Source organism: Chaetodon trifascialis, chromosome 6 (assembly GCF_039877785.1).
Source record: "Chaetodon trifascialis isolate fChaTrf1 chromosome 6, fChaTrf1.hap1, whole genome shotgun sequence".
Lineage (NCBI taxonomy): Eukaryota > Metazoa > Chordata > Actinopteri > Chaetodontiformes > Chaetodontidae > Chaetodon > Chaetodon trifascialis.
In genome coordinates this window covers 5,615,165-5,642,836 of record NC_092061.1, presented here as the reverse complement: position 1 = coordinate 5,642,836, position 27,672 = coordinate 5,615,165, and the positions used below count along the sequence as shown (strand labels likewise).

Below are 27,672 nucleotides of genomic sequence, written 5' to 3'. Positions count from 1 at the left end.
ATAAGCTAACAGTGACTAATTGGAGGAACTCAGGGGAAACTGGTGAGAGACACTTTGCAAAGTGATTAACGCTGATACAGTAAACAAGGCTGGCCAAATACACAACTCAATAGTTTGCATGAGAGTCAGAAAATTGAAAAAGTCACATTAGCAGGACTGAACTACGGTTTCTTAAGTTTCGCTATTACTAAAGCGGCGGCACACCTTTTAAAATATTGTTTGGGAGCTACAAAGAGCTTACTAACCACCGTTTGTGTACGTCATACATAATTATACAAAAATGTGCATTTTCATGAAACACTACAAGACTTCAGTCCATCACGTTTTACAGTGTTTGCTGCAAACACAAAATTTAAGCAAACAAAATGGAGCAATCTGTAGAGCTCTGGAGAACGTCGTGATGTAGATCTGTTTTATCTGACAAGGACCTAAAATGTTCGCCTCGGTTAACACGGGCCTGCGAGGTGACGGCGCTAATTGCACCGTTTAACACGTAGTTCTGCCTGATCACATGCTGAACATCACCTCTTGTGTAAGCCCTGCGCCGAGACGCAAGTTAATTTCGGCTGCTGTTAAAACGCGAATGCAAAATCGGAGAAACCTTTGAAACAGCACAACATTTCCACAAAAGGAGGCTAAGTCATTATATTTGACCTAAAGGGACAAAAGACAGTCACTCTGAAATATCAAAAGGCATTCAATTCACTTAGCAAAGTCACCATAAAGCTGCAAATCTGAGCCTCCTCACCCATCCCGCTCTTTCTAGACACACCCTTTACATTTTAGCTAAAGGTTAACCTCAATGATGACGCACACGCACTCCTATTTCTCCTCTTTTTTTCTCCAATGTTAATCGCTCTTCGAAACCCCACAGCAAGCGGTGGGAGTGAAGTGAGATGACGGTGAGGCTGAGGTTACAGGGAAAAGGGAGAGCGAGAAAGTCTTACCTTTAACGTTGACGTCCGTGCCAGGAAGCGCCAGGATCTGAAGCACCGTTTCCACTTGGTTCCTCTTGCAAGCTCGGTGGAGGAGGGTCTCTCCTTCGACAGGACACAACGGACAAACACACCCAAAAGAGAGAAGAGGCGGAAGAGAAGAGAGAAATCCAAAATCAGGGTGTGCCCGATGTCCTGCCCATTGTCCCAATCCACATGAACACACCAATAAAATAGCACAGAAATGTCCCCAAACACACACACACACAAAAAGCCTGACCTAAAAAAGTACGACCCGCCAATGAGGATGCGATTTAAGGAGAGTGATGAGAAAAGGGGGGAGATCTTTCAAGGGAAAAAAAAAAAAAATGGGAGGAAAAAAAAAATTAAAGATGGAGAGTTGGGCTAATTCGCTTCACTCTTTTCCCTCTTTTATAGACACAGAGATTTTCCACTTAGACCCCGAGCCCAACAAAGTTAATATCGGGGCGAGTCGGCGAGTGAATGGATGCAGCGGTGAGAAAGCGGTCTCGCTTCCTGTCCGCTCGTCCCTATATTGTTACTTGAGAGGAAGTTATGGTAGACAGCCCACGCACAAAGCCTCGAAAAGGATTCTTCACAGATCCAGGGTTCAAAAGCTCCGCTGGGCATTGCCAGTGTCACCACGTGATATTTAATCAGCAAACTAGCAGTGAACAGGCATGGAAAAAACCTCTCAAGGATTCCATTTACATTTTTAAACACAATTTCCTTCTCCCCTCTTCCCCTTTTTTTTCCTCATCTTTACCCCATCCCTCACTTTTTCCTGATACAATATTAAACCAGGAATATATTAGCGGGCCAGAGCCCCCTCTTTTCATGTATGGCTGAACTTCAGAGGGAAGTTAAAGGCCAAGCATGAGTGGCTCTGTGCTTGCCAGTATAATACAGAACTGCAAAGCCCGTAATAAATGCTTTACTAGCTCTCCCCAGGACGCCACGCCTGTACAGGGGCTCCACTCCAGCGTGCACAGAGCACAGACTGGGGCAAAAAGAGGTGGAGGTGGAGAGGGGAGGGAGGAAACCGGGGGGGCGAGAAAGAAGAAGCAGCGGAGGAGAGAGTGAAAGGGTCTCCTGCATTTCAAAGCATATAAGGGAAATATTGAAAATGCTGGCTGCTATTCATTGTGAAGAACTCCTTTCTTCCAGGAGGCGTCTTTGAGGATGCAGAAGATGCATTAAATGCCATCCACCGTTCGTAAAGAGGCTGAAGAGTGGAGGAAAAAAATAAAACGCGGGAACTTGGAAGGACTGTTTATCAAAAAGAGGATCTTTCATGTTCTCACTTGAAATGTGATGCAAAACCTGACAAACAGAAGTTAAATTAGTCGAGCTGAAAGTTTGGAAACGCACTTTTTCAAGCGCTGATGGGCTCCACAATTACACAGCACACACATGCAGTTTGTTAGAATATCTCTCTTTACATTGCAGTCATAAATGTTGCTGCAGAAACGTCTACAAAGACTGCATGAGACTAGAAGGTTGTTGTAGTCCTGCCATGCAGCACCACACAGCGAACAGACGATGTAGCAGATTTATATAGTTCACTGTTCATTGAATAAGCCGTTCAGGGTTTTAAAAGTGTAACTGATCCATAAAAAGCATGAGATTAAAAAGAAAAAGTCTCTTATTTGCTGCATGAATCCTAAAAACCAACCTCTCAGAAGCAGCGAGGACACACAATCAGGCTGATGAAGCTGCCACTTGACTTATTGCAAGCACTTCCAAAGGTGTAACTTCAATATGCAACACTTGAAATGATATTTTTACTGGTTCATTAACTTTAATATAATTAAACAGTCATGTCTTGCGTCGTAAAGTGCAATAATTACTTAAAAGCTAAAAAAAAAAATTACATGGAATCACTAAAATAAGGGACTTCATGTTACAAATAAATAAAGAAACAGGATAAGATCACTATCCAATGCAAAAAAAATCCAATGCTCTGCAGGAATATCTGATTTAAATTCAGAAAATACGTTTCACTGTAAAAATCATATCAGTTTACAGACAACAGTGCACGGCTGTTTGCGAGCGCAGCATCAGAAAGCAGACACTCCTGTGGTGGTGCAGCATGAACATCAGTAACAATCAATGAGGCAGACCAATATTTCCAATCTGACAACCAAAAGCACCCAAACAGAAGGTGGAGCCCGGCTCAAACTACAGTCCCTAATGAGTGAGCTGCACTGTGTGGCACGTCAGTGTTCTACATGGGCTGCTCTGCTATTACCGGCCTCTAAAACGCTGTGATTAAACACCCATTCCACTACACCCCATGTGTACACATCCTCGCAAATGCCAGGGCCAATCCACGCAGTGTTAAATCACTTTAATGGCTCCAATTTGGACACAACGCCTCTATTATAGGGGTAATTGCATGCTCAGCATTTACAAGCACGGAAAGGATAAATCCGCCTGTCCTTTTCTATAAATCCCCCGTTTCACACTTTAATAGAAAAGTTAAATGTATGTGTTGCTCTTTATATCCCTCAGTCTGCTTGCTACACTCCTGTAAAGTGTCACTTGGCCCGCCGATCACTGGACCAACAAGCTGCTGGAAGCCTGTAACAATGCTGTTTGTGAGGAATGTGTTAGAAAGGTATTCTGCGCCAGTTATTGGATAGATTTAAAACTATTTTAAGACTACTGCTGTCACTGGCTCTAAGAGCAACGGCAGCGCGTTAATTCCCCGAAATCACGATTACTGCAGCTTTCACCGTGCCTCCAGGGAATTTACTGGCATTAACGTAAGCGAGAGTCATCTTAAAATTTCACTGGTGAAGATTTTAATGTGAGATAAGTCCATTTAATCAGTCAGAAAGAACACTGGGCAGCAACACAGCGCCTTGGTGCCCTCCTCCCTGCCAACAGGAAGTAATGCGACACAAACGCTGAGCGTCTCTTTAATGATCGTGAGCAAATCCTCAATTTAAAAGCTCAATCTCACTCACTGTGGCTTGGATGTAAAAGCCAGGCTCACAAACATCTTTTGCCTCTGTTGTGCGATGTTATGGTGCAGCAGGGAAGATTGATCAGATCAGAAATTCACTACAAACCACTGGCTGGAAAAACACACCCGAGAAGTCCTTAAAATGCTGAAACCATGACGACTTCATCTGCTGAGGAAGACCCTGCGGTGCAATCGAAAGCTCCAGAACAGCTACTAGCTTCACCGCGCTCAGAGGTGCGTTCATTAGAGGTGCGTTAACCGGCTATGAGTTCAATATGTTTTGATAGAAAAGAATTGACCGTCTATCAAAGCACCAACTTTTAAAAGAGTTATCTCTCACTGCTGCACAAAGTTGCCCGCAGCAGCTTTGCACTACGCACTGAACTCCGCAGCGTGAATGTTGACTTTAACGGTTTGTTTCAGGATGACATGAAGCTGAGAGCAAATAGATTTTAAGCAGAGAAAATCACACAGCAGCTCTTGTTTGACAATCTACATTCAGTATTTTTGGGCTGATTTAGATTGAAATCTCTGCTGAGCTTCCAGAAGCAAATACGGAAGCTGAAAAAGAGAAGTTCATCCCAAATCCCTCAACCCCTCTCAGCTACTTTGACAAAGATACTGAGGTTCCAGGAGGCGAGACAGATGCTCCAAAGGAAAAAAGTGCAGCATACGAGAAAGTGAGCTTACATAGTGTGCGGCTGAAAAAAGCCTGCGAGAGAGAGAGAGAGGGAGAGAGAGAGAGAATGGGGTGAGATGGGATGGGATGAGAGGGCGAGAGGGGAGGATGCTGTGCCGATGGTTCATCAAAAATTAATGCCGACCGCATCGGTATAGAGATCACGTAGTGGAAAAACAACACATGCCAACAGCCTTGAGTCTCCTGCCTCAGCCATCCCTCCCCCACACCCCCCTCTCCTTTACCCTCCACCCTTCCTTCGCTCTGGCGCAGGGCCTTTCTGATCAGGTGGAGGGGGGAGATATGAGCTCTGACACCTTCGAGAGTTCACACAGAGTGCCATGCCTCTAATTGCAGGAAGTTCCACCCGTGCAGCCGCTGTATATCTGCAGCGCGACCCTAATTGCTGCATTTAATACCCCGAAAATGGAGATCTGAAGCGCACTGCGCGTGCTAATATGTGTCATTGTTTTGTGTGAGAAGGCCATCATTTCTGTCCGTGCCACTTCTTTATTTATTTACCTATTATTTTTTAAAAAGGTGAATAAGACGCGGAAAAAGCAAAAGAAAACAAAGAGCGCGGCGTTGTATTTCAATGCGAGCAGAACGGGAAGAGACGGAGGTGCGATACAGAGGTGGTGATGCAGCCCAAAGACGTGCGACGGGCTGAATCCACGCAGTCAAGTCGCCCTCACGGCTGACGCCATGGAAGCTTGGTCCGATGCAAATCAATCACTCTCTCCATACATTATGTGCTGTTCATTACGCTGAAAGTGATGACAGAGCTATCATGTCCCCCTTTACTGATGACCTAGTGCGGTGCATCAGTCCATTAAAAGTCTGCTCCTTGCAAATGTGCAGCTATATTTCCAAGCAGCAGCAGCAGCGTGTGTGTGTGTGTGTGTGTGTGTGTGTGTGTGTGTGTGTGTGTGTGTGTGTGTGTGTGTGTGTGTACCTGCTGCGTTGACTCTGTTCAAACCTCTGGGGATGTTCTCTTTCTCCAGGCTCGTTTCATTCGCCACAGAGCTCTGAGCACTGCACAGAGACAGAGGACGTGGTCACAGGGGTTATGAGAAAATATACATGTATGTAGTAAACCTAATTCAATCAGAGATTACCCACGATTCACATTAACAAGTCCAAAGTTTCAACGACTGACCATTTCAGCACGACAGCGAGGAGACCTTGCGGTACAGAAAGTGGAACGGGCGTCGCTGTACTGTGAAAAGTGCCATTAGCAAATGAATCCCTTGTGGCGCTGTATCATTTCATATGAAATCTGACAATATCTGTCAAACCCCTACAGTGTTGGCCACACACACTTCACACACCCAACCCTCCATTCCCGTCTCCAAAGCACTTTTCCTCCCACTTAACGCCTCAAACGCGCAGACGGAGAATTCGATGTGAGCAAGCACATTAGGAGGAATAACTAGTAAAAGAAAGTGAAGCCTCTTCAAAGTAGTGGCGTGCTAATAGCTGTGGGCTGTCACTAGTCCTGTGAGTGGGTATGGGAGATCTGCCTGCATGAAGCCTGACAGGTGTCTTGAGTGTATACGCCTGTGCACGTGCGCGTGCGCCGCATCGAAGCGCAGTGCCATCCGTATTACAGGGAGGAGGCTTGTTCCCTGGTAATTGGCTTGTTCAGAAGCCAGGAAGGAGCTCCCAGCAGTGAGGAGGAAACACACGTCCTGTCACGTTGCTTGTTATTAGCAGGGACAAGGCTGAGAAGAGATGAGACGAGCTCTGTGTGTGTGTGTGTGTGTGTGTGTGTGTGTGTGTGTGTGTGTGTGTGTGTGAGAGAGAGAGAGAGAGACAGAGTCCATAAGAGTGTCTAGGACAAGGGTGTAGCACTTCTCATCTCAAACCACTTCACCCAAGTGTCCCCTGTCCATATAGGCTGGCGGCAGCGGAGGCTGACAGTACTTGGCTTGCACATGCCCCGGTCTCTCCTTCCCTCATGGTCTACTTTAGGAGGCCAGCATGCTGTCAGTGGCCCAGCTATCAGCTCTGGGCCTGGGGCAGCGTGTGCCCTTGGAGGCCGACTCTCAAGAAACTTGTTTGCAGTATTGAAGTGATGGGGAAGCGCATGTCAAATGCCAAAGTAAGAGAAAGCCATGCATTACATTTTCTTCTTGCTTTAATGCACCAAAGCTCCCCCTGTCCCTTTAAATCTGTCTCCATTGTTACAACATTAGTGGAGTTGATCTAGTTACAGGCTTTTCTTAAATCCAGGTGACACTACAGTGTGTACAGGTCTGGCCAGAAGAGATGGAGCCAAAATAATGGCACAGTCAAACACTTTGAGAAGATAAGAGCTTGAGTAAGCCAGCAGGAGGAAACCTTGGTTTAATTACAGCCTCCCTTCTGCTAACAGCACTCACTGCCACGCAGCCAGCCGGCAAGTCAAACGGCCATCTAAACAGTCGGTCAATCAGCCGGCCTGTCAGCTTGGTACAGCTTGGACGTGCGCCCTGATGCCAGCCTGTCTGTCGGTGCAGAAGAGGCAGGCTCGCCATCTCTCATACGTACGCACGACTCCAGCAGCTCCGGGCCGCAGTGAAACAGCCTAATGCGTTCTAACAGCCAGAAATGAAAGATAAAGGGGTCACGCGGCTCCTCTCAACCTTTATGACATGCTCCGACTCTTTTCATAAATCCAATACCAAACACGTTCCCGGGATTTTATCTCGGTCTTGTGTTCCGCTGACAGCCTCTATATGAAAGCCGTACTGAAGCCACAGTCACATCTGTGGTATTTAAAGCAGAGTACAATAAATAGAGTTCATTTTTTACATAAAATATGCAAATGATTTTACAGTCGTAGCAGCTCCAAAAACAAACCGCACTGGAAATGCTTAGAGATTGAGGAGTGTGTCAGACTAAGTACTTCAGCATAAGATGTGTTAATTGATTAAGAGTGTCAGCATCACTGAAAATATGTATAACATCATGAATCCGACCATGAAACACGAGGAAACAAGATTTTCTTTTGGCTTCTGTCCTCGATTCATCACAGGCTTTGTCATCTTGATGTCATTCTTTCTTTTAGGGTCAAATGATTTTACATGCCCTTTGGCATTTCTTTATCTCATCCGCACAGACTGCATTCCTTGCTTTTCAGTTCCTCTTACGTCTACGCAAAAATAAACCTTAAAAGTGCGGAGAGGGCGCTGAGCGGAAAGACAGCAGCGATGGAGGGAAGAGGAGGTCTGGTCAGTGCATGAACCAGTAGCCTTCACATGAACCTGCTCCCTGGTGACTCCTGCCCTTCTCCAGGCCAACTACCTGCTGGTGGAGCAGCAGATGTCTGATAGGGAGTATGGAGGGTATGGCGAGTGTGTGTGTGTGTGTGTGTGTGTGTGAATTCAGAGAGGGATTTAGCATGCGAGGGCAGATCAAGAGAGGTGGAGAGAGGCGGGGGTGAAGGCTGAGAGGCGGTGGTCGTAAGGGGAGACACAAAGGCATGATGGGATATCCTAGTCTGTCTATCTGTCGGCTTCCTGTCCGAATTACACTCAGCCCTGTGTGTGTGTGTGTGTGTGTGTGTGTGTGTGTGTGTGTGTGTGTGTGTGTGTGTGTGTGTGTGTGCGCGTGTGCGCGGAGGGGTCTAACCTCCCTTTGCACCCCTCCTGTCAGCCAGCACACACTGATAGGATCAGACCTGGGCATGACCCATCACATGCCAACTCCTCACGCTCCGTCTGACCTCCATTTGCCTCTCTCCAGCTTTCCCTCAGTCTCTCCATTCATGCATCTCTGCTCCTCACCCCCACCCACCAACACACCCACCCACACACACTCATCCTCTCCCCAGGTGTTCCTTTGTTCCTTTTCACTCACATTTCTCATCGGGTCTGTATATTTTCACCCGTTTTGCCTCACGCTGCCCCTGCCCTTAAATCTATGGGTGAGAACCCCGACAGCGGAGGCAGAGCAGACGCTGGTTGAATGGTTCTGTTGTTTTAGACGCACACAAGCCAGTAGAAGGGTACAAAAGTAAATGAAAGACAGATATGAGAGGATAAGAGACAGAGGAAGATTTTATTACACCGCCTCTGTGAAATCTGACCGGTATGCTGTTACACACCCAAGAAATGAACTTCAGCAGCAGCAAGAAACCACAGTGATACTGGAAGACTGGACTGACTGGATTTACTGTCTCCAAAACAAGGTCGACAACTTGGAAAGCACAAACACTCAGACAGTTTTTCCTAAATCTAAATTGGCCCAAGTCTTTTTCTGACCACCTGAAAGTGGGAACAAGAGAGAAGAGCAGCAGAGTTGTAATGAACGAGTACGACGCTGAAAAGGGAAAGCAGGGTCAAAGATGTGTTCACGTTGCTTTGAAGTGTATTTAGAGTCTTAAACTAAACTGGTGGCCCTCGTGCAGCCACGCCTCTGCATGCAGGTATGTCCTCACACGCTCTGCTTCAGGCTCCTGTGAATGTGTACCTGACTGACTGACAGTGGTGTAGACAGACAGCTGTGCCTGACTGACCTGCAGCCGGTCCCCTGGCTGGTGCAGATGTGGGAGGTGTGTCCAGTCCTGACACGAGCACCAGGGGGACTCTGAGCCAAAGTCCCCAGAGCCGGCAGGTAGGACAGCACCTGTCAGAAGTCACACACACACACACACACACACACACACACACACACACACACACACACACACACACACACACACACACACACACACACACACATGCTTAAACTGTGCAGTGCCTTGACGCTGCAAGTGGATGTTTGTGTCTGAAGAGGCACGAAGACACCAAGAGCGAGCGAGAAAGCCAGATGTTCTAGTGCAATGTAATACAGAGGGTTGACCACATCAGCCATCTTTGGCTGCGTAGTGGAACTGTAATATAATCTGAACTAATTTTCACACTGCCAAGTTTACTAATGCAGAACATCTGCGTTTCATGCCTCTTTACCATGACACAAAAGCACTGTGGAAACAGGAAACAGAAAGATTAAAACTGGTGTATTTATCAGAAACGTTTGATATCAGAAAAGCTGTTTTTTCTTACGTTTCCTCAATTACTTTCTTATTTGCTGTGTTTTTACAAACATTAGCGTATGCGGACGCAGTTTATTAGATCTCGCACGCTCTCATTCAAAAGGTTTTCCCAGCACATGAACTGAAAACAAGGATCAGCTGAACTCACGCAGAGTTCAGCTGATCCTCATTTTAATATCGTGTAAAACTTACATTTGACGTAATGTCATTCAGTGTCTTTGTGGGTTATGAAACTAAGCAGCACACGACTGTTGTGACTCATAAGTAAAGAGTGCATGACTCAAATTACGACAAAGCCTGTCATAAATATAAGACTGATGAATGCAGTGCGGTTTCCCGTGGGTAAGTAATGGGAAATTGAGTGAAGAACAAGAAACAAGCACACACACCATTTTCTTGAGAGAGAGGGAATCATCTCCAACTGTGAATCCATTTCTGCAGCAAAGATTCCTGAATATGGCATCAGCCATCACCAGCTTTAGTCTGACGGAGCGAATCCTGATAACCAGCTCCTCCAGCACCACCGGAGACGCATCTACAGGACAAAACAAGGGAAATAAATCAGATACCACACTGTCGGTGAAATGAAAATATAATGCTAATGGTTAGGTTAAATACTGTGATTGAATTACTTGTAAACAGTGCAGTATTTGTAAAGTAGAATCAGCTGAAAAATAACATTTGTAGCTCTACAGTATTAGTCTTCTCATGATTAAAACACACACATACGTGCACACACAATGTTTTCTGTTTTGCATACCCTGGCTTATCACGGCAAAGTGCTCTGCTAAGTCTTTCAGGCCTTTCTCCACCAGGTTCTGGTTCAGCTTGAAGTGCTGCTGACACCAGAACTCCACCAACACGGACAGGAGGTCCAGCAGGGTGTCGGCCAAATGCAGCTTCTGCTTTTCACCTCCCTCAGAGAAGTCCTTCAGAGAAGATCACAGTATGGAGTTAGCAAGCTCCAGCAGCAGGTGTAACGCTGTTTTTGTGATCATGTCACAAATCTGACCCAACGGGCAATTCAGTGGGGCGATGGGCGCACCGACACGCCATCCAGTGAGAATAACAATACATGAGCCTCACAGTATTCACCTCGATGGCAGCCCGTACCAACAGCTTGGTTAGTTGTTTCACAGCTCGGGACAACAGCGTGGAGCGCTCCCACACAGTCCAGAAGGTTCCATACAGCAAAGATCCTGAAGCTGAAGCCTGAGGGATTCCTGTCACCTCAGGCAGCACAAAATCCCTGAGCCAGAGAGGCAGAGAGGCAGAGGGAGGCAGAGAGAGGCAGAGAGAGGCAGAGGGAGGCAGAGGGAGGCAGAGGGAGGCAGAGGGAGGCAAAGAGAGGCAGAGAGAGGCAGAGGGAGGCCGAGAGAGGCAGAGAGAGGCAGAGGGAGGCAGAGGGAGGCAGAGGGAGGCAGAGAGGCAGAGAGAGGCAGAGAGGCAGAGAGGCAGAGAGGCAGAGAGGCAGAGAACCAGAGAGAGGCAGAGAGAGCCAGAGAGAGGCAGAGAGAGGCAGAGGGAGGCAGAGAGGCAGAGAGAGGCAGAGAGAGGCAGAGAGAGGCAGAGAGAGGCAGAGGGAGGCAGAGGGAGGCAGAGAGGCAGAGAGAGGCAGAGAGAGGCAGAGGGAGGCAGGGGGAGGCAGAGAGAGGCAGAGAGAGGCAGGGAGGCAGAGGGAGGCAGAGGGAGGCAGGGGGAGGCAGAGAGAGGCAGGGAGGCAGAGAGAGGCAGAGGGAGGCAGAGGGAGGCAGAGAGAGGCAGAGAGAGGCAGAGAGGCAGAGGGAGACAGAGAGAGGCAGAGGGAGGCAGAGAGGCAGAGGGAGGCAGAGAGGCAGAGGGAGGCAGAGAGAGGCAGAGAGAGGCAGAGAGGCAGAGGGAGGCAGAGAGGCAGAGGGAGGCAGAGAGGCAGAGGGAGGCAGAGAGGCAGAGGGAGGCAGAGGGAGGCAGAGAGGCAGAGAGAGGCCGAGAGAGGCAGAGGGAGGCAGAGGGAGGCAGAGAGGCAGAGAGAGGCAGAGGGAGGCAGAGAGAGGCAGAGGGAGGCAGAGGGAGGCAGAGAGAGGCAGAGAGAGGGAGAGGGAGGCAGAGAGAGGTGACTGAAGGAAGACCGGACCGTCTAATGTAACTAATGAAATCATTTATTGTGGGAATAAAACTGTGACATAAATTTAATACATTCTCTTCAAATCTAATTACATTTGAAGCCATTATTGCATGCGAGTTAGTAAATACCAACAAATAATTGTTAGTGGAGGGTTTTCAAATAAATACAAACAAGTACAAACTGACAAATATACATGTAGTCTCATCCAATCTTGTATATCTTAATTAGAATAATCGCCTTGTGATCGTTTTCCTTCGCCGTCCAGTCGAAGTGCAGTTTATATCCATGTCTGTTTAGACTCACATGCAGAGAAGACTTTGAGTATGATTCCACTGAACAAGGTCCAGTGAGAAACATGCTGTCTTCACTTAGAGACTATTTTTCCAGAGAAGCACAGAGGACTGATAGAGAGCTGCATCAGGCGGTGCAATGACAATCACCTGCAGCTCAACCTGAGCAGAACCAATGAGCTTCTGGTGGGCTGCAGAGCTTAAATATGGATGTTGCTCCAAAGAAGCTACAAATTGTAAAACATGGCAACTTGTGTCATGTGTGGTCACAGTGACCTTTCACCACCAAACTCCCATCAGTTCATCGTTGAGTGAAAGTGAACGTTTGTGCCAATTTTGAAGAAATTCCCACAAGTTGTTCCTGAGATATCACGTTCATGAGAATGCAGCATACAAACATATGAACAGACGGACCACCTGAAAACATAACGCCACTGGCCACAGCTGTCGCCGGCCCGGAGACCTAAAAATAGACTCTAGCCAGTCGGAGTATGAGCCGCTTCCTTGCTATGAATTCAGATGATCGTGCTCCAGCAGCTCTGTGCTGCTCACACCAGCTAAAATATAACGATCAGTCGAGCCAATCAGCGGCTTTGCTGATGAACAGAAAGGAGAGCATACATTTAAAACAGACAAAAGGAGAGCGGTTACCCGGTGCTGACAGAGTGGAGTTCTCCCTGGAAGAGCTTGAGGAGAAATGCCAGGAGGTCACTATGAAACTGTAACAGTGTTGGCAGGGCAGGTCCAGGGAGCGGGTGACAGGTGACCTCACTGGACAGGCAGTAACTGAAGGAGTACACACACACACACACACACACACACACACACACACACACACACACACACACACACACACACACACACACACACACACACACACACACACACACACACACACACACACACACACACACACACACACACACACACACACGCAGTGAATAAACTGCATGGGAGCATTATTCTGCATACAGTTCACATGTGGTTTACCTGATGGCTGTCTCCAGAAAAGGCCACAGGCCTGTCTTACAGCGAGGACACTGCAGCACCTGGGTAAAATACCTCTTCACTGTGCTGGGAGCCAGCCAGGGAGGGTTGGTCACAAGCAGGTTATACATAACCTGTAGGAAATTTCTCAGGAAGACAGATGTGGCGTTTCCCTGTGACATAAGACAACAAATGACGTTTGAGGGGTTTGGATATCAAAGCAGAGCTTTGTCCAGTGATGCCCCCCACAAAAAAAGCCAAAAAGGCAGCTACCAAAACTCAGAAAAATGTAATGAAAGATGTTACACTTTCATGCAGCCCCTGAGGCTCATGCAGCAGCAGGTGTGAATTTCTACAGTCTGGTAATTCTGGTCCTACCTGCTGTGCGTACTCTAAGAGGGAGAGCAGGTAAGGTGCTGGTGGCAGCAAACCCGGGAATACAGCACTTCTGATTGAGTCCAAGGCTTCAATGAAGAACCCGCACTCTATCATAGTACCGACATTGCTGAAGTCTGTCTCCGTTGCCTGGAGGAAAAAAAGAACAATGATGAAACGTAAGAGGTATATGGAAAGGAGGGGAAAACACGGCACTCAAAGAGACGGACGGGCGAAAGAGGAGGAAAAAGCAGGGGCAGGAGGGTAATGGAAATAGGAAGTGAATGGGCATCAAAAGTTCCTGGGGGTCATTTCAGACTGTCTGTTATTGGCAAATAGCATATGGATTCAGAAAGTACAGAATGGAAATACACGGGCACTTATAATAGCAATCTGATGGAGATCCACTTGGGTAAGGTATGGACAGGACAGTGGAGAGCATTGTTAATAGGTCTGCCAATCAAACCTCTCAGATCAGCTGACAGTGGTGGTTAAATTGGTGACCTGGGTATGATGCGCCCTTGCTATGGATGTCACTTTCCATTGAAATGTATGACATAAAGGAAATTGAATGACCTGATCTCCTTTATGAAACGCGTAGTTATTTTAGAGATGTAAGGTAGCGACCGGGGGCAGGGACGAAGGCATACCTACCTGGGACTGCGGACGATACGGGTCACAGTAACCCAGGAATTCAAGGAAGCACAGTCTCGGTCGGCCCTTTAACAAGAAGACCACGTTAACAACGTCAAACACACTCAACGCAGCCAGTGAGGACCATCTAAAAGCTTATTCAGCTATGACTCCAAACACACACACCTCATGTTTGACGACACAGTCCCTGAGCTCCGTCCCCAGCTCAGAGAAGTCCAAATCAGCAACAGCGGCCTTCTTCGTCTCAGCTGGATGATCATCCGTGATGTTGAACTTCATGTCCACACAATTACTCTGACAAAAGAAAAAAAAAACTGCACTCATACTGCATTTAAAAAAGCTTTAAAACTACAGTAGGTGATGTGTTTTAGAGGAACTTTTTGTTAGATTTGTTCATCCAAACAGCAAAGAAAGACAGAAAAAGTATCCAGTATCTGTGGCAGGCCTGTTTTAAGACCATCCAATCATTTCGTTTGACCCAAATGAAATGATTGGACGGCCTACCTGCCTAATTGTGCACATCTGCCCATGCACTCATTGCACATGGCTGGACTCTAGCTCCAGCTATGGCGGGTGAGTTGCACTAGACCGGCAGCCAAAGTGCTAACATGCTAATTTGACAATAACAGCCATGTTTATTGTTTAAGTTCATTATAATGACATCAGGCGTTTTCTTTCACGTGGATGAGACATGAGGTAGTTAGATACGGTGATGGTTCGCGCTCTACTTCAAACCGCCTGAGCCGACAGACTGAGCTTCAGTGCTAACCTGGTAGCACAAAGCACTCACCCACAGCAGTGAGCAAAGAGCAGTGTGTTTATGATTGCAGCGTTTAACAGCTGTTTATTTATGTATTTATTAAAATAACTCCAGCGCTCTCCCTCATGGACTTCCAGCTTTAATATAAATTGTTAAAACAGCAGGTTTAAGCCACCAAAAGCCTCTAAGACTTGAGTACTGACTGCACATATGACTGAAGATCACATGTAATATTAAAAATTATGCAGTCAAATGAAATGAGAGTAACATGATGAAGCCTGATATTGAGTATCTTCTGCATAAATCAATCTCACTTACCCCAAAGAGGTGCTGGACAATGTGGCTTACAGGGTAGCAAGGAGCACTGTGGGATTTTGAGTCCTCTGTGATGGGTTTAGCCATGACATGAGTGACAGTGGCATGGGAGGGAGGGGGGTAGTTGTATACTTTAGCCCTGCCTGCCTTCAGGAGCCTGGGAAAGAGCACAGTGCAGCAGTTTCATACTCGCCATCTTTTCATTCATTGATTGTTGTGATTGATGATAAAGCTTTTTCATGTGACTCCTCACCGTTTGAACATGGCCCTGCGGGTGGGCTCCTGGACCATGAGGAGAACCGCCCAGCCCTGGAAGGCCCCTGTTAGCCTCCCGCTGGCCACCTTCTCCCTCCACCGTCTGACAGGGTAGAAGGCAGATGTGGCACACGTGGAAATGGAGATTTCATAGGGTCCTTCTGCGAGCCAGGAACCATTCTTAACACTGTCCAACACGTAGTCTGGAGTCACAACCCACTTTCCTGGTGGAGGGGGACGCAGGGTATGGAAAAGAAATCAGATGAAAGAGAGAACAGTGGTGTCGAGTTAGTCTTGGGGCTGTGAAGTGCTGGAAGTGAGTGAGCGGTCTTGATATCATCATGGCGCTCAGATATGAATGATTTTTGAACATCATCATCATCAGTGTGATAATCATCATGACTGACCTGCAGCACAGGCTGCCAAAAACTTCTCGCTGGACAAAACCTGAGGGATGATGAGATGGGTGCTGCTGTGCTGATAGACCTGGAAGATGGTTTTCAAACGTTTACTCTGCGCTTCTAATACATTAGAAACGATGCTACCAGTCATTCATCAGTAGGTATTTAAACATTGACACACAGCGTCAGCGTGAACGCCTCTGCCTGACAGGAGCTACACACACTGACAGAGAGAGGAAGTGCTGTCAGCCAGAGGCATGTTTTTCCCTACGTCTGGCAACACAAAGACAGACAATCACAATACTTCCAACTTGTATCTCCACAGGGCACTTAACTACAAATCTACAATCCATACAACAGTGACAGCCCCTGCGAATGAATTCATCGGCTGAATAATCATTCAATTTCTGAGGGATCTCTACTCACTGAGCCACCGATGTACTTCCCACCCAGCTGCTGGATTCCCTGGACCAAAGCTCTCTTCTTCTCAGGGATCTTGATCCCAGAGATCTGGAAAACGTGCGTGCAGCTCGCCATCCTGACAAATGAAGCAGAGACAAAATGAGCTTTAAGCCTGTGAGATTCTAATTACAGGTTATTCCAGTGACTAGGGAAAAATTATGTTGCAAATCTTGCTTGACTTGATGACTTGGATTGCTTTCACAAACATGACGGGGAGCATTTGTTTTGCCTGAGCTACACAGCATCGTACTTAAGGGATTTAGATGTTAGCTGTAAACAAAATCAGAGGGGTGTCCAAAAAACTTCTACTATATAAACTGGTTTTAAGAACCTTGCACCTGTAGATCCTCAGTTTTATAAATCACCAACACCCCGCATTGCTTCTTAATCACTCATCAGTATTTAACCTACAGAATAACAGAGTGTTTATATTTCATCCAGCTGTTTTCAAACACAGCTGACTCTTCAGGTACCTTTCCCAAACCACCGGCGATGACTCTGCGCTCCCGGTAACGTACAGGCGCGCCAAAACTCTGACGCACACACCGGCATCCAATAACGTGAGCTGTGGTTTGTACTAACGTTTGTTTGCTTTTTCCATAAATATGTTCAACTTCGCGGACACGCATACGTGGCAATTTTCCTCATTGGCGTTAATAAACGGTCGATAAATGTGTTAAATCCGTGAGTTCACCGCCCAACTGCCATGTGTTGACAACTTCACGGCATGGCTAACTATTTTGACGAGGGGAGATTCGTCATATAATTATAGGTCGTGTAAGCATTGACAACGTTTAAACGGCCATTTCTTCAATAGAAAAAGACCTGAAAACTATCACAAGGCTGTCATATAAATTTTTTGAACTATTTGCGAATATCACACATATTTCCGTCACTGTGGAGAAAATCTCCCCCCATATTTCATCTTAGTTGGAATCTTCCATAAAGCGGAAGTTTTCATAGAGCTACTTCCAGGTTGTTGTCACGGACGCTTTCTGTCCCCGGAAATAAGCAAAATAGCTGGATATCTAACAGCACTGATTGATTAAGGCGAATATTTGATCGATTGGTAACAATGTTTTGACTTTAACAGAGAGGCTGCTTATGAAACCGCACGGCTGCTCATAAAAACTGCTCAGCACAGTGTCCACTTAACGTTCAGTAACCGTTAGATAAGCTTTCAATCACAATGGTGTAATGACATTACGTGGGCGCATATTTGCTGTTGAATTGTCCTGGTTTACCGTTTTGTTATAACTAGAAAAAGCTATTATAGGCTAATGTCAGCAGTAAGCGGCTGCAAATGGCGCTGCTCGTGTTTTCCCTCCCTGTAATGGATTAACATTGAATCGAGCGACGCAAACAAGGTAAGGTACACAAATTCTACTCGTGTCGCTGCTCACAGCAACACTGGATCAGTGCAGGGGTTCATGCTACTTGTTTATGTGACAGAGGTGCCGTGTGAATCCACCACAGTTTGTAACAGACACAGGTAACCTGTCAGCGTCAGCAGGTAGTAGTATATGTCTGGTCACATGGCCAAAAACCACGACGAGCAGGTCAACAGGTCTGCATTAACAGCGCAGGTCTCTCTTTCTCTCTCTCTCCCTCCCTCCCTCCCTCCCTCTTATTGATTGTGTTGTTTACATCTACACACCAGAAAACACTGAAAAAGTCTATGAGAATCAAATATTCTGACGAACAATGAGGAATATTATCAAGCTCTAGTGCAGAAGGGACTAATTTCTAATTAATAATCAACAGTTTGATAATTCATTCATAAGTGAAACAAAAATATTTGCTGGGTCCAGCTTCTCACATGAGTCGATTTGGCACTTTTCTCTGTTTTATATTATTGTCAATTGACTACATTTGGTTTTAGTCGAGTGGTTAGACATAACAAGACTCAGAAATTAGGATTGATCATTTATGCTGTGCTGTTTTTGTTTTCTGATGTTCTGTGGATGAAATGATTCATCGGTTAATCAAAAATCTGATCTAGAAGTCAAGAGGCCTGTATGCAACTCGCTAAGACAGCTCACATGGCCAAATGCCACAATGAAAAGCCAGTAAGAGTCAACAGCTGGAGTCTCTCAGTGACGTGTTGCTTACACATAGCAGAAAATGCTAGAAAGGATTGTTATGAGATGTAAATAAAACATCACCAAAGGAGAAACGAATGAGAAAAAAAAGGTAATTTTAAGACAGAGAAACAATTAGTTGAGTATTTACTAGCTGGCTTACAGATTTAACAACCATAAATCAATGAATCATCCACTGATTAATCATAAAAGTTATAAATAATGACAAAATGCCAAACATTCACTAACTTTCCTCTGCTTCAGGCTTTTAAACCTTTGGGTTTTACATCATTGTTTGGACAAAACTAGTAGTTCGACAGTTTCACTGAAGCGTGATCTTTTACTCTGTAAGAGGTTTCTCAACAATGCAAATACCTGTTAGTTGTAGCCCTATTGAGCAGTTTATGACCTATTATTATATTTGCTTTGTAGCTGACAGTTTTATTGTCATCAGTGCAGTACAGACAGTACAAGTACAGTACAAGGTTGCACAACCATGCAACCTTGATGTCTATGTGCCTGTTGTGTGTGTCAGCTCTCTCACAGTAAATGCATGGTTAGGATACGAGTATTTAAGTTTACTCAAATCATGACAGTTGGGATGCAATAAGCTGCATAATATCAACTGCTCCAGTGTGACAATATTGTCTTGTTTTTCAACAGCTGTAATTGACTCATTGCTCAGGGTACTTTAATACTATTGAATGATGATGATTATTCTGCTAAACAGGAATGACAAGTAATATCAGGATTAAGTCATGTATTATTCATTCCCTCAGTGCAGGCTAATCACATAGGCATTTGTTACGATGATGCTGTTGCACCGCAGCTTCCGAACAGTCTTGCACAACATATTTTAAGGAGATATTATGTCCACATATTTCCCTGTGGTAAAGAAAAGAAGTGACCAATATATTTTAACGAGATTAGCGTCTCTTAAATTGAGCAGAAATATCACTATATCAAATGTGATGAGACTAAAGCCCATCATTAAGCAGACAGGACTTTTTGTAAAGAAGAAAATCAGTCAAAAGCAGCACAGTGCAGCACATGGCTGCGCAGTAACAGCGGGGCCATGCCCACCCCCCCTTGGGCATCCATGAGGTAGTTCTCAGCAGTATTGTGATCTTAGAATATGCACCTATTTAATTTATTATGTTTCCTTCACAGCAGACTGTTAGGTACCCCCTTTAAAATAATGTTGACTTTAACTTGACATGCTCTAAGTGGCTTTAAAGCGACGGCCTGGGGGACGTGCTGCTAAATATTTCAGGACAAACTCATTACTGTAAATGGGCCTGTGTGTTAGCCTAGCTGGGGTAGACAGGCAGCAGCAAGAGAGATAGGACAGTGACGTGTGTGTGTGTGTGTGTGTGTTTGAGTGTGTGGCTGTGTTCCTTCTCCTGTTCTAATAGCTGTGGAGTGGATGTCTCAGGCAGCCAGCGTCTCAGCGCCTGGCCCAGTTGTCCCTGCTGCAACACTGTGAAACACACAGGGGCTCCTCTAACATCTGCTTTGTAAAGAGCTAATGACAAGACAATGGAGACCAGATGATTTAAAGTCTAGTACTAATGAGGCCCTGTGTGCTGCTTGGAGAATCCTGACACACTCACATTTACATGTACACACTCATGCTTAAGATAACAGATGATATGTTGGCAGACCAGGAGGTAGACACCCAGCAGACATACAGTGTACACATTCAGACCGTCTGTCCATCTGTTTGTCCGTCTTTTATACACATAAAGAGACGTATGGCGCTGTAGTCGGCACGCGCATAAACAGACACCATTCAAAATCACATGCTCACACACTGTCTGGCCCAGATAATTACAATGTTTAGTTCCTAATCCATGGATTTAAAATCTTCTTCCCTTTCAGCAATGGCTGCGTATAGACCCCTTCTCAGACAGTGGCGCAGAGGGAGTGTGATGATGAGGGGAAACAGCAAGAGAGAAGAAGAGAGGGAGAAATAATAAAGGACAAGCTTAACTGGTGGGGCTGTCAGTGGAGGAAAATAATATTTGTCCAGCTGGACAGGCCTCCCTTTGTGCAGGCTAAATGAATGTTGAGCTTCCTGTCTGCCCTGTCAGGGAGAGTGGCATAGACTGTATGCAGCCGCGAAGAAGCGGAGCGGAGTGCGGGGAGCTGTTTGGAGTTTGACAGGGATTATTAAAATCAGAGCAGATGACGAGGAAAGGGCCGAGAGGCGGAGTGTGAGAAAGCCAAATTGACACAGACACTCTCCATTACCTTCCACTTGACTCGCGTTGATGACAATGTTGATATGAGACCCAGCAACGCGGCACCGGCGTGGGATTGGCTGTTAGCATGAGCGTTAAGCACCACAGGGTAGGGGGGAGGCCCTCAGTTCTGCCGTAGACGTAAGGAGATGAGTTGTTTATTTAAAGCCTCAACTGAAGAGCATCTCACCTCATTGTTTATTTATTTGGTCTTTTTTTTTTCTCCCTGTGTTAACTCACTGTAGTGTCAGTAGGTGGAAGTGGTTAGAGGCTGAGGCAATGCATTTTGATCAGGGGGTCCTCCTTCTCCAAATGACTTTCTGAGGAAAGAGGAGAGGAACGGGAGGAAAGTGTTTTTGTTGATGATAAGCTTCCTTTTTTTCAGGTGTTTCAGGTGCAGTTGATTTGTGCCTCCTAATAAGACTCCTGTTTGAGGAAATTTCTAATTATTATGGAGTGTGTGCGTACAGAGTGTGCGTGTGTGTTCAGTGTCTTGACAGACAGCTGTGATAATACAACACTCCAGATCTCTGTTATTTGGTGTCAGCATAAATTGTTGATTTAATCCTGACACCAGTGCTGTCTTTCTCATTATTTTGTTTCATGAACTGGCGCGTCTCGTGTAGTGTTTCTAATGTTCACCTCTCTCTTCGTCTCTCCGGTTCCTTCTCCCTGTAGAGCAGGATGGAGTGCCCGGGGGACTTTCCTGAAGACCATGCCTTTGTGGAGCTGCTGGTTCCAGGGGTTTCAAGCGAGATGGACTTTGAGCACCTTCTAAAAGACACAGAGGAGAAACTTAACCTCAATGCCAGCAGGTGAGTCAGAGTAGCAAAAGACTTAAAAATGCCCTCCTCATCTTTATTTTTTCCCCTTAAGTCAAAATAGTTCTGTCATTTAGAGTTTTAGCCCTTTTCTATGAATTTCACGCCCCCCCACAATCACTTTTACTTGCTCTTCATCTCTTTTAGAGTTTAAAATTTATGATGAGGCCAGGTTGAAATTAAGTACTGTCCCAGCTGACAAAAACATCCAAAATAAGAAGGCACGTACACGACAGTTAAGTTTTCAAAGCAGCCTGTTTTTGAGGGATTATTTCCTGGTGAGGCCTTCCATTTATTTCTGTGGATCTCAGGTGAATGACAGGAAGCAGAGCGCAACACAAGGCGCAGTTTAGCACGAGAACGCAGCGTTGACAAAAATGAAATGAATGTTTAACACTAACTTTGACAAAACCTAATTAAAGCTTCATGTTTACTTTGATGGATTATATTACCTCTCAGAAAATTTCCACTTCTGTGGAAGTCGTTGTTCCTTACTGTACAGAGATTAAGGGCAAAAAACGGTTTGCTCTGAAGCTGGGAAAACAAGCTCTGATTTTGTTTGTATGCTGACTGTGTGCAGACGCTAGCAGGATAATTTTAAAGAGAGAAGAAGCCTGCATGACTGACAGACTTAAAAAAGAAACACCAGTAATATTGTTTACACTGGCAGCAATGGCAGCAGTGTTCCAGAGGTAGAAATATAAAATCACGATTAAAGCTCAAAGGCTACATCCATATTTTTGTTGGTCTGTTTTACTTTCTCTCTGCGCATCAAACTGCATAAATACTTAACTGAGAGAAATCCCTAATATCAGCTCAGTTTGATTCCTGTGGTTTGAGTAAAGGAATTAAGAAAAACTTGGTTAAACTATCAGAAATCACATTTTTCTGCCAGGAAAAAGACAAAGTTCTTGGCCCCATGTACAGAAGTCTAACAGAGCATTTACTTGATAAGACGGGGAAAGTATAACTTTGGCAGCAGTGTAGAGGAATGAAAGGAAAGATCGTTAGTGTAAACATAATCTTACATATAAGTTAATATGTCAGTTTGCACCACTGAACAGCCTCTTTGTGCAATTCAAAAGCACATTTACACAATAGCAAGTAAGAAAAGCACAAATGGTCGCACACTGGGAGAAAACTGACCGGTTGCAGGTAACTGTGGGTTTCAGACTAATCACTTAATTGCATGTATGATTTCTCACCTGCTTCGTCTGTGTGTTCATGGTTGAACCGATTTTAGATGATCGTATGAAGATTCATACAGAGGCCATGATCAAACTGAGAATCTTACAGTGTTTAACATTTAGGGTCAAGTATTTGATAAACTGAGAGAACCGTTCACTTCTATTAATTACTGAAACAATCTTCTCATCGTGTGTTGTGGAAGAAAATGCAACTTAAATTAGATTTTTCTTTTTCTTTTTTCGTGCACTGGGGACTGAAATATAGACGTCTGTCAATGATGGCAGCCGGGGATAGATGGAGAGCACAAATAGATTGATAAAGAGAGACATGTACGGAGAGAAGAAAAAGAGAAATCTATATTTCAGGTCTTTTATCGTTTTTGGTGTTGTGAGGCTGAGGGCAGATGATGAAGGACAAGCTAAATGTAGCAAGTGAACAAAGCCTCACTCTGGCACCATTAGTGTCTGGGACTCATCCCTTCGTCACTCTCTCCCTCTCTCTGTCTCCCTCCCCTTCTCTCTCTTTCTTTCCTTCCTCCTTCTAAATGGGAACATAATAATTGAAGATTCCACATCTTGAAACGAAAACCCTTGGGTAGGTAATTCAAGGCTTATTACCGAAGGCCGGGCCATTTTTCTGCTTTCTAAGCATTAAAGGGTTATTTTGTGTTCCTGCAGATGGGAGAGGGATAACCATTATGAGAACAAAGCTTCCAGATAATGGAGAATGGGGCTAAAAATAAGGCAATCCTCCTCTCACCGTGGGGGACCACTGGTCAGTGTCTGTCAGGCTGCAGCTAACTTCCTCCCAGTCTACTTCAGGACAACGCTTTTACTGTCAGCACACATCCAGGCAAACAAAATCTGGCAAGGCCTCTCTTTCGCCTCAACCAGGGTGGGCTGTAGACATATATGCGCCACACACACATGCACAACGCACTCACCTGCTGCCTAATTGACTTATCAGTGTGTGGGACAAATTACGGAAGTGGAGGAGAGGAAAGGGAAGCTGAGAGATGGAGGAGACAGAGCTGCCCACACCCGTGAAGGACTTCAACCTGTTTGTGGGTCAAAGTGACTGGCCTGCTCCCAGTTCTCAGATGTCAGAGATTTGCCTAAGAGCTGCTCCCTAATTGCAGGAGATTAAGATAGGCTGACAACGGAGCCGGCTCCCCCAAATTGAAACGCTGTGTAATCCATCAGTTTTCATCAGCTGGGACAGTGGCGCGGTGCGGAGTTGGCCGGGGGAGTGGAGCCGGGCAGTGCAGGGCCACCAGGAAAAGACCTCTAATGAAGTGTCAGCACAGGCCTGGAGAGTGCAGACAGGCCTCTGGTTTCACACTGGCAAGGCAAATAGCTCTCGCTAGTCGACTGCCAATCTTGATCAGGGTACATCAATACTTTTAAATTTGACTCTGTGTGTGTGCTTCTGATAATCAGGACTTTGCGTACGTGTTGAAAAGCAGGCGAGAGTTGAAAGCCTGCCACCACAAAGCATCGTGATATTTTCCAAAAATATGAAGAGAAACGCTGATCCGGAGTCCGTGCAGTATGTAGCTGATTTTGTGTTTAGCTGTGCGTGACACGTGTGTTAAGTTAGCATATCGGCTGTATCGGTTCTCCGGTGTCATTGACTGGGCTGTGGGGCTGAGGGCCGAGGGCACTAAGTGGGCGACAGGCTGGGCCAGGACAGGATCTGTTTTCAGCCTGCTCATTCAAGCCCATTCACTCCTTTTCCCCTCACAGAATGGGGCCCTTTGATGGTGGAGATATTTAGTTCTCAGGCGGCTGGTTTGGCACCGACTGGAGCTGGGGCTTATTTGAAAGGGATCTTCCTGCCCTCGTTGCCTCCGACCCTCCCCCCTCCCCCACCTCCTGTAGGCGAGCGGAGCGCGACAGACAGACAGCCCCACAGCAGCCCACCCACACTAAATTAATTCTGACAAGGAACTTAAGATAACGTCAAAGCGCTGACTAATCGCGGGATTGGGTTTCTGTAAGTCAGGGAGCTGTGAAATGTGCCATCATATCTAATAAAAGACCTCCGGTTGTTCCCTTTCTCTCTCAGCGGTGGTGAAGGTTGGCGGGGGGGCACGGTTGCGGCGTCGACTGTCAAGCTAGACCAGTCTGAAAAACAATTAGATTTGGCTTCAGCAGTGAAAGTGCAAGTGTGTGTGTGTGTGTGTGTCAGTTAGACTAAGATGATTGACATGTTTGTCAAGAGGCCTAAAGAATCCTTTCCTCCCAGCTTCCTCTGCCTCTTTTCTCATTCTCCGGCTCTTTTGTTGAGTTCTGCTCCAGCGTTTTTGCCATTACAGGTTTGTCTATTGTCGTCTTTACTCCGAAAGTTGAATGGTTTTATTTTCTGTGACTCCTCTGTTTTCCACCTCGTTTTTACCTTCCTCCTCTCTCATTCTCTTTCTGTCTCTTTCCTCAGCGTCTTAGCTGCTGGCAGTGGAAGTCATCAGGTTCGGAGCTAATCCTGCCAAGTTGATTAGGCTGCAGGTAGCTTTTACACTGGCGGGCAAAAGGTCGCAACATTGTAGAGAGCTGGATGGACTTTTTGACACGGACCATCCACATTGACTTTATAACTTACAGCACAGGGCCCTAAGGAGGGGTAATTGAAAGGCGAGAGTAAAGAAAAGAAAATTAGGAAAGTAAGAGTTTTGAGGAGAAAAGAAAGAGGGGAAATAGAGAGAGAAAAACAGGAGAGGCAAGGCTTGAAAATGTATCCGAAAAGGCTGGGGCTGTCCCCGTAGCCATTAGAGAGCATTGTTTTGTTGAGTGAAGGCAAGAGTGAGATGATGAGGAGTGGAACTGGAGAAAGAGCATGGAACCTAAAAGCCATTCTCCCTCCTGTCTTAGTCTATGGCTTCAATACGGGTCTCACTCTGTCATGCCACACATGGCAAAATCGAGTCTCGGACAGCGCTCACTTCACGGAGTCCCAGGCTATCGAGGCGGATGTCCTCGGAGGTTAATCCGACCTCAATTCTGTTATCAAAGTGAGGAACAGGAGAAAAGCCATCCAGTTCATACCCACCGTGTAGTCTACTTACGTTTCCTGCTTTTAATGAACTTCAGAGAGTCGGTGAAAAGCGAGCTACAGATGGAAGCCCATTTGAAACCTGCTGTCTGCATGAAGTCCTGGGGTGGAGCCCAGAACGAACATCCATGTTTATGACGTACTATAAACACACATACAGCGCTCTGTGCTGCCTTTTAATCTACAGCGAGGCTTCATTGGCATATCACAATCTCTGCTAAAAATTACATTTATCTGACTTCTGCATTAATTCTTAAACGCGTTTCCTCTCTTTACATTTTGCCCACCCAATCACACTGCGTGATTTTTAAAAAAGGAAAGGGGAGATGTTAAATATACTATATCCAGAACTACATTTTTTCAGAAAGCTATTGCTATATTCTCCGTAGAGAAAGTGAAGTCAGAGGTTGCACAAACAAACCAGCGTCTGAACAGTCCTTTGTGTTGTTTAAAGTGGTGTCTATTAATTTTACACACAGTGCCGTCAGCAACCCTGAGCCATGCTGGTTATGCTTTGACCTTGCTGGAGCTGTATTTTACAGCTAGTGAGCTTTGGGCAAGCATAGTTAAGAGTTGCTGCACTCACACAATCTGTCACAAGTTGAGGCAACATCTTTCCTATACCATGTTCAGCTCAGTAATACAGAAACACAGACACACAGGGGAAGGTGAAAAAAACATGACAAAGGCCCGCTTTAATGAAGGGTTTGATAGTGCTGTGTAATAAATACTGCCTGGCATCAGATCACTGCAAACACACCAGAACACACCCACTTTATAATCAAGGTTTCTGTCAGTCAGCAAGTTGGTGTCGAGAGAATAAAGTGAGATGCATCATCTGGCCTGCCTAAAGAAGAAGAGGAAGAAGAGAGAGGAAGAGATAGTTAAAGAGAGAGAAAATGATAGCGTTCAACCTAGAGGATAGCGGTTTGAAACAGTCTATAACATTTTATCCCCTTGCGTTTTTCCCCTCTGAAAGGAAAGTGTGTCAGATTGAACGGTTATTTAATGTGTTGCCATTGTAAGACATCTGGATGCGTTCATGGCCCAGGAGCAGGCAGGAGGCAGTTTATAGGCCTGCGGTAGGGGATGAGCTGTCTGATGGGGAAATGGCACTTTGGCTCTGTACCATGTACGCTAACACACACACACACACACACACACACACACACACACACACACACACACACACACACACACACACACACACGTTTAGAGGACAGATATATAGGTCTGCAACTAATTAATATTCTCTTTATCTATTGATTAGTGATATATATTTAACTGCCTATTTAAAGGTGTTACAGTACTAATATCATGGTTTGATATTGTAATGGAAAACAAATACTCTTTCTTAATTGATTTTTGTTGATTGACCAATCAATTGTCTGACTAATCATTTCCGCCCTTCTTTTACAGTATGCAGTGCCCCCCCCCCCACACACACATACACATACACATACACATATTCAGATGAAGGCACACAGTCACACATGAACACAACAGCAGCATTCACAGCAGCATAACATGTTTAATTATGCAGGTATGTAGGCTGACACACACACACACACACACACACACACACACACACACACACACACGCACACACTGCCTTACATAGCCAAATATATATGCATTGATTTGCATGGAAATGACTAAACATGTCGAGCCCAAAGATGTCATTTCTAATCTGTCATATTAAAGGGGAAGCCGAATAGCTGATGCAGTCTGTTAAAATCAGAAGAGCTGTGTTTGTGTTTGTGTGTGTGTGTGTGTGTGTGTGTGTGTGTGTGTGTGTGTGTGTGTGTGTGTGTGTGTGTGTGTGTGTGTGTGTGTTTGTGTGTGCGTCAAGGGGAAAAGTAAGACGTGAGACGGCGAGAAGCGTGTGTCTCGGATGCCTGCCGATGCCTGTAACGCCACTTCACACCAGATGCTTAGCGCACACTCACACGCTGATATATCGATGTCTGTGTTCATTACCGTTGATGCTTCTGTATCTGTCTTCTCACGGTGCGGACGCTGAATGAGTGAGGGGGAGCCAAACGTGATGCGGTGTGTAGGT

At 45.7% G+C, this 27,672-nt stretch overlaps 2 protein-coding genes across 2 annotated transcripts in view; one reads left to right on the top strand and one right to left on the bottom strand.

Moving 5' to 3' along the window:
• slf1 (SMC5-SMC6 complex localization factor 1) overlaps positions 1-16,898 on the bottom strand; it is a 29,847-nt gene extending 12,949 nt beyond the window's left edge. The window contains exons 1-16 of the mRNA XM_070964814.1: positions 16,812-16,898; positions 16,194-16,305; positions 15,774-15,852; positions 15,365-15,590; positions 15,115-15,268; positions 14,202-14,330; positions 14,037-14,102; positions 13,386-13,532; positions 13,011-13,180; positions 12,672-12,806; positions 10,722-10,875; positions 10,387-10,555; positions 10,016-10,161; positions 9,108-9,217; positions 5,562-5,641; positions 948-1,040 (exon numbers count right to left, since the gene is read on the bottom strand). Coding sequence (XP_070820915.1) covers positions 948-1,040; positions 5,562-5,641; positions 9,108-9,217; positions 10,016-10,161; positions 10,387-10,555; positions 10,722-10,875; positions 12,672-12,806; positions 13,011-13,180; positions 13,386-13,532; positions 14,037-14,102; positions 14,202-14,330; positions 15,115-15,268; positions 15,365-15,590; positions 15,774-15,852; positions 16,194-16,305; positions 16,812-16,858 — 2,017 coding nt within the window. The 5' untranslated portion in view covers positions 16,859-16,898. The remainder of the gene's footprint in view (positions 1-947; positions 1,041-5,561; positions 5,642-9,107; positions 9,218-10,015; positions 10,162-10,386; positions 10,556-10,721; positions 10,876-12,671; positions 12,807-13,010; positions 13,181-13,385; positions 13,533-14,036; positions 14,103-14,201; positions 14,331-15,114; positions 15,269-15,364; positions 15,591-15,773; positions 15,853-16,193; positions 16,306-16,811) is intronic.
• Positions 16,899-17,210: 312 nt separating this feature from the next.
• kiaa0825 (KIAA0825 ortholog) overlaps positions 17,211-27,672 on the top strand; it is a 110,895-nt gene continuing 100,433 nt past the window's right edge. The window contains exons 1-2 of the mRNA XM_070965449.1: positions 17,211-17,596; positions 21,232-21,368. Of these exons, the coding sequence (XP_070821550.1) occupies positions 21,238-21,368 (131 nt within the window). The 5' untranslated portion in view covers positions 17,211-17,596; positions 21,232-21,237. The remainder of the gene's footprint in view (positions 17,597-21,231; positions 21,369-27,672) is intronic.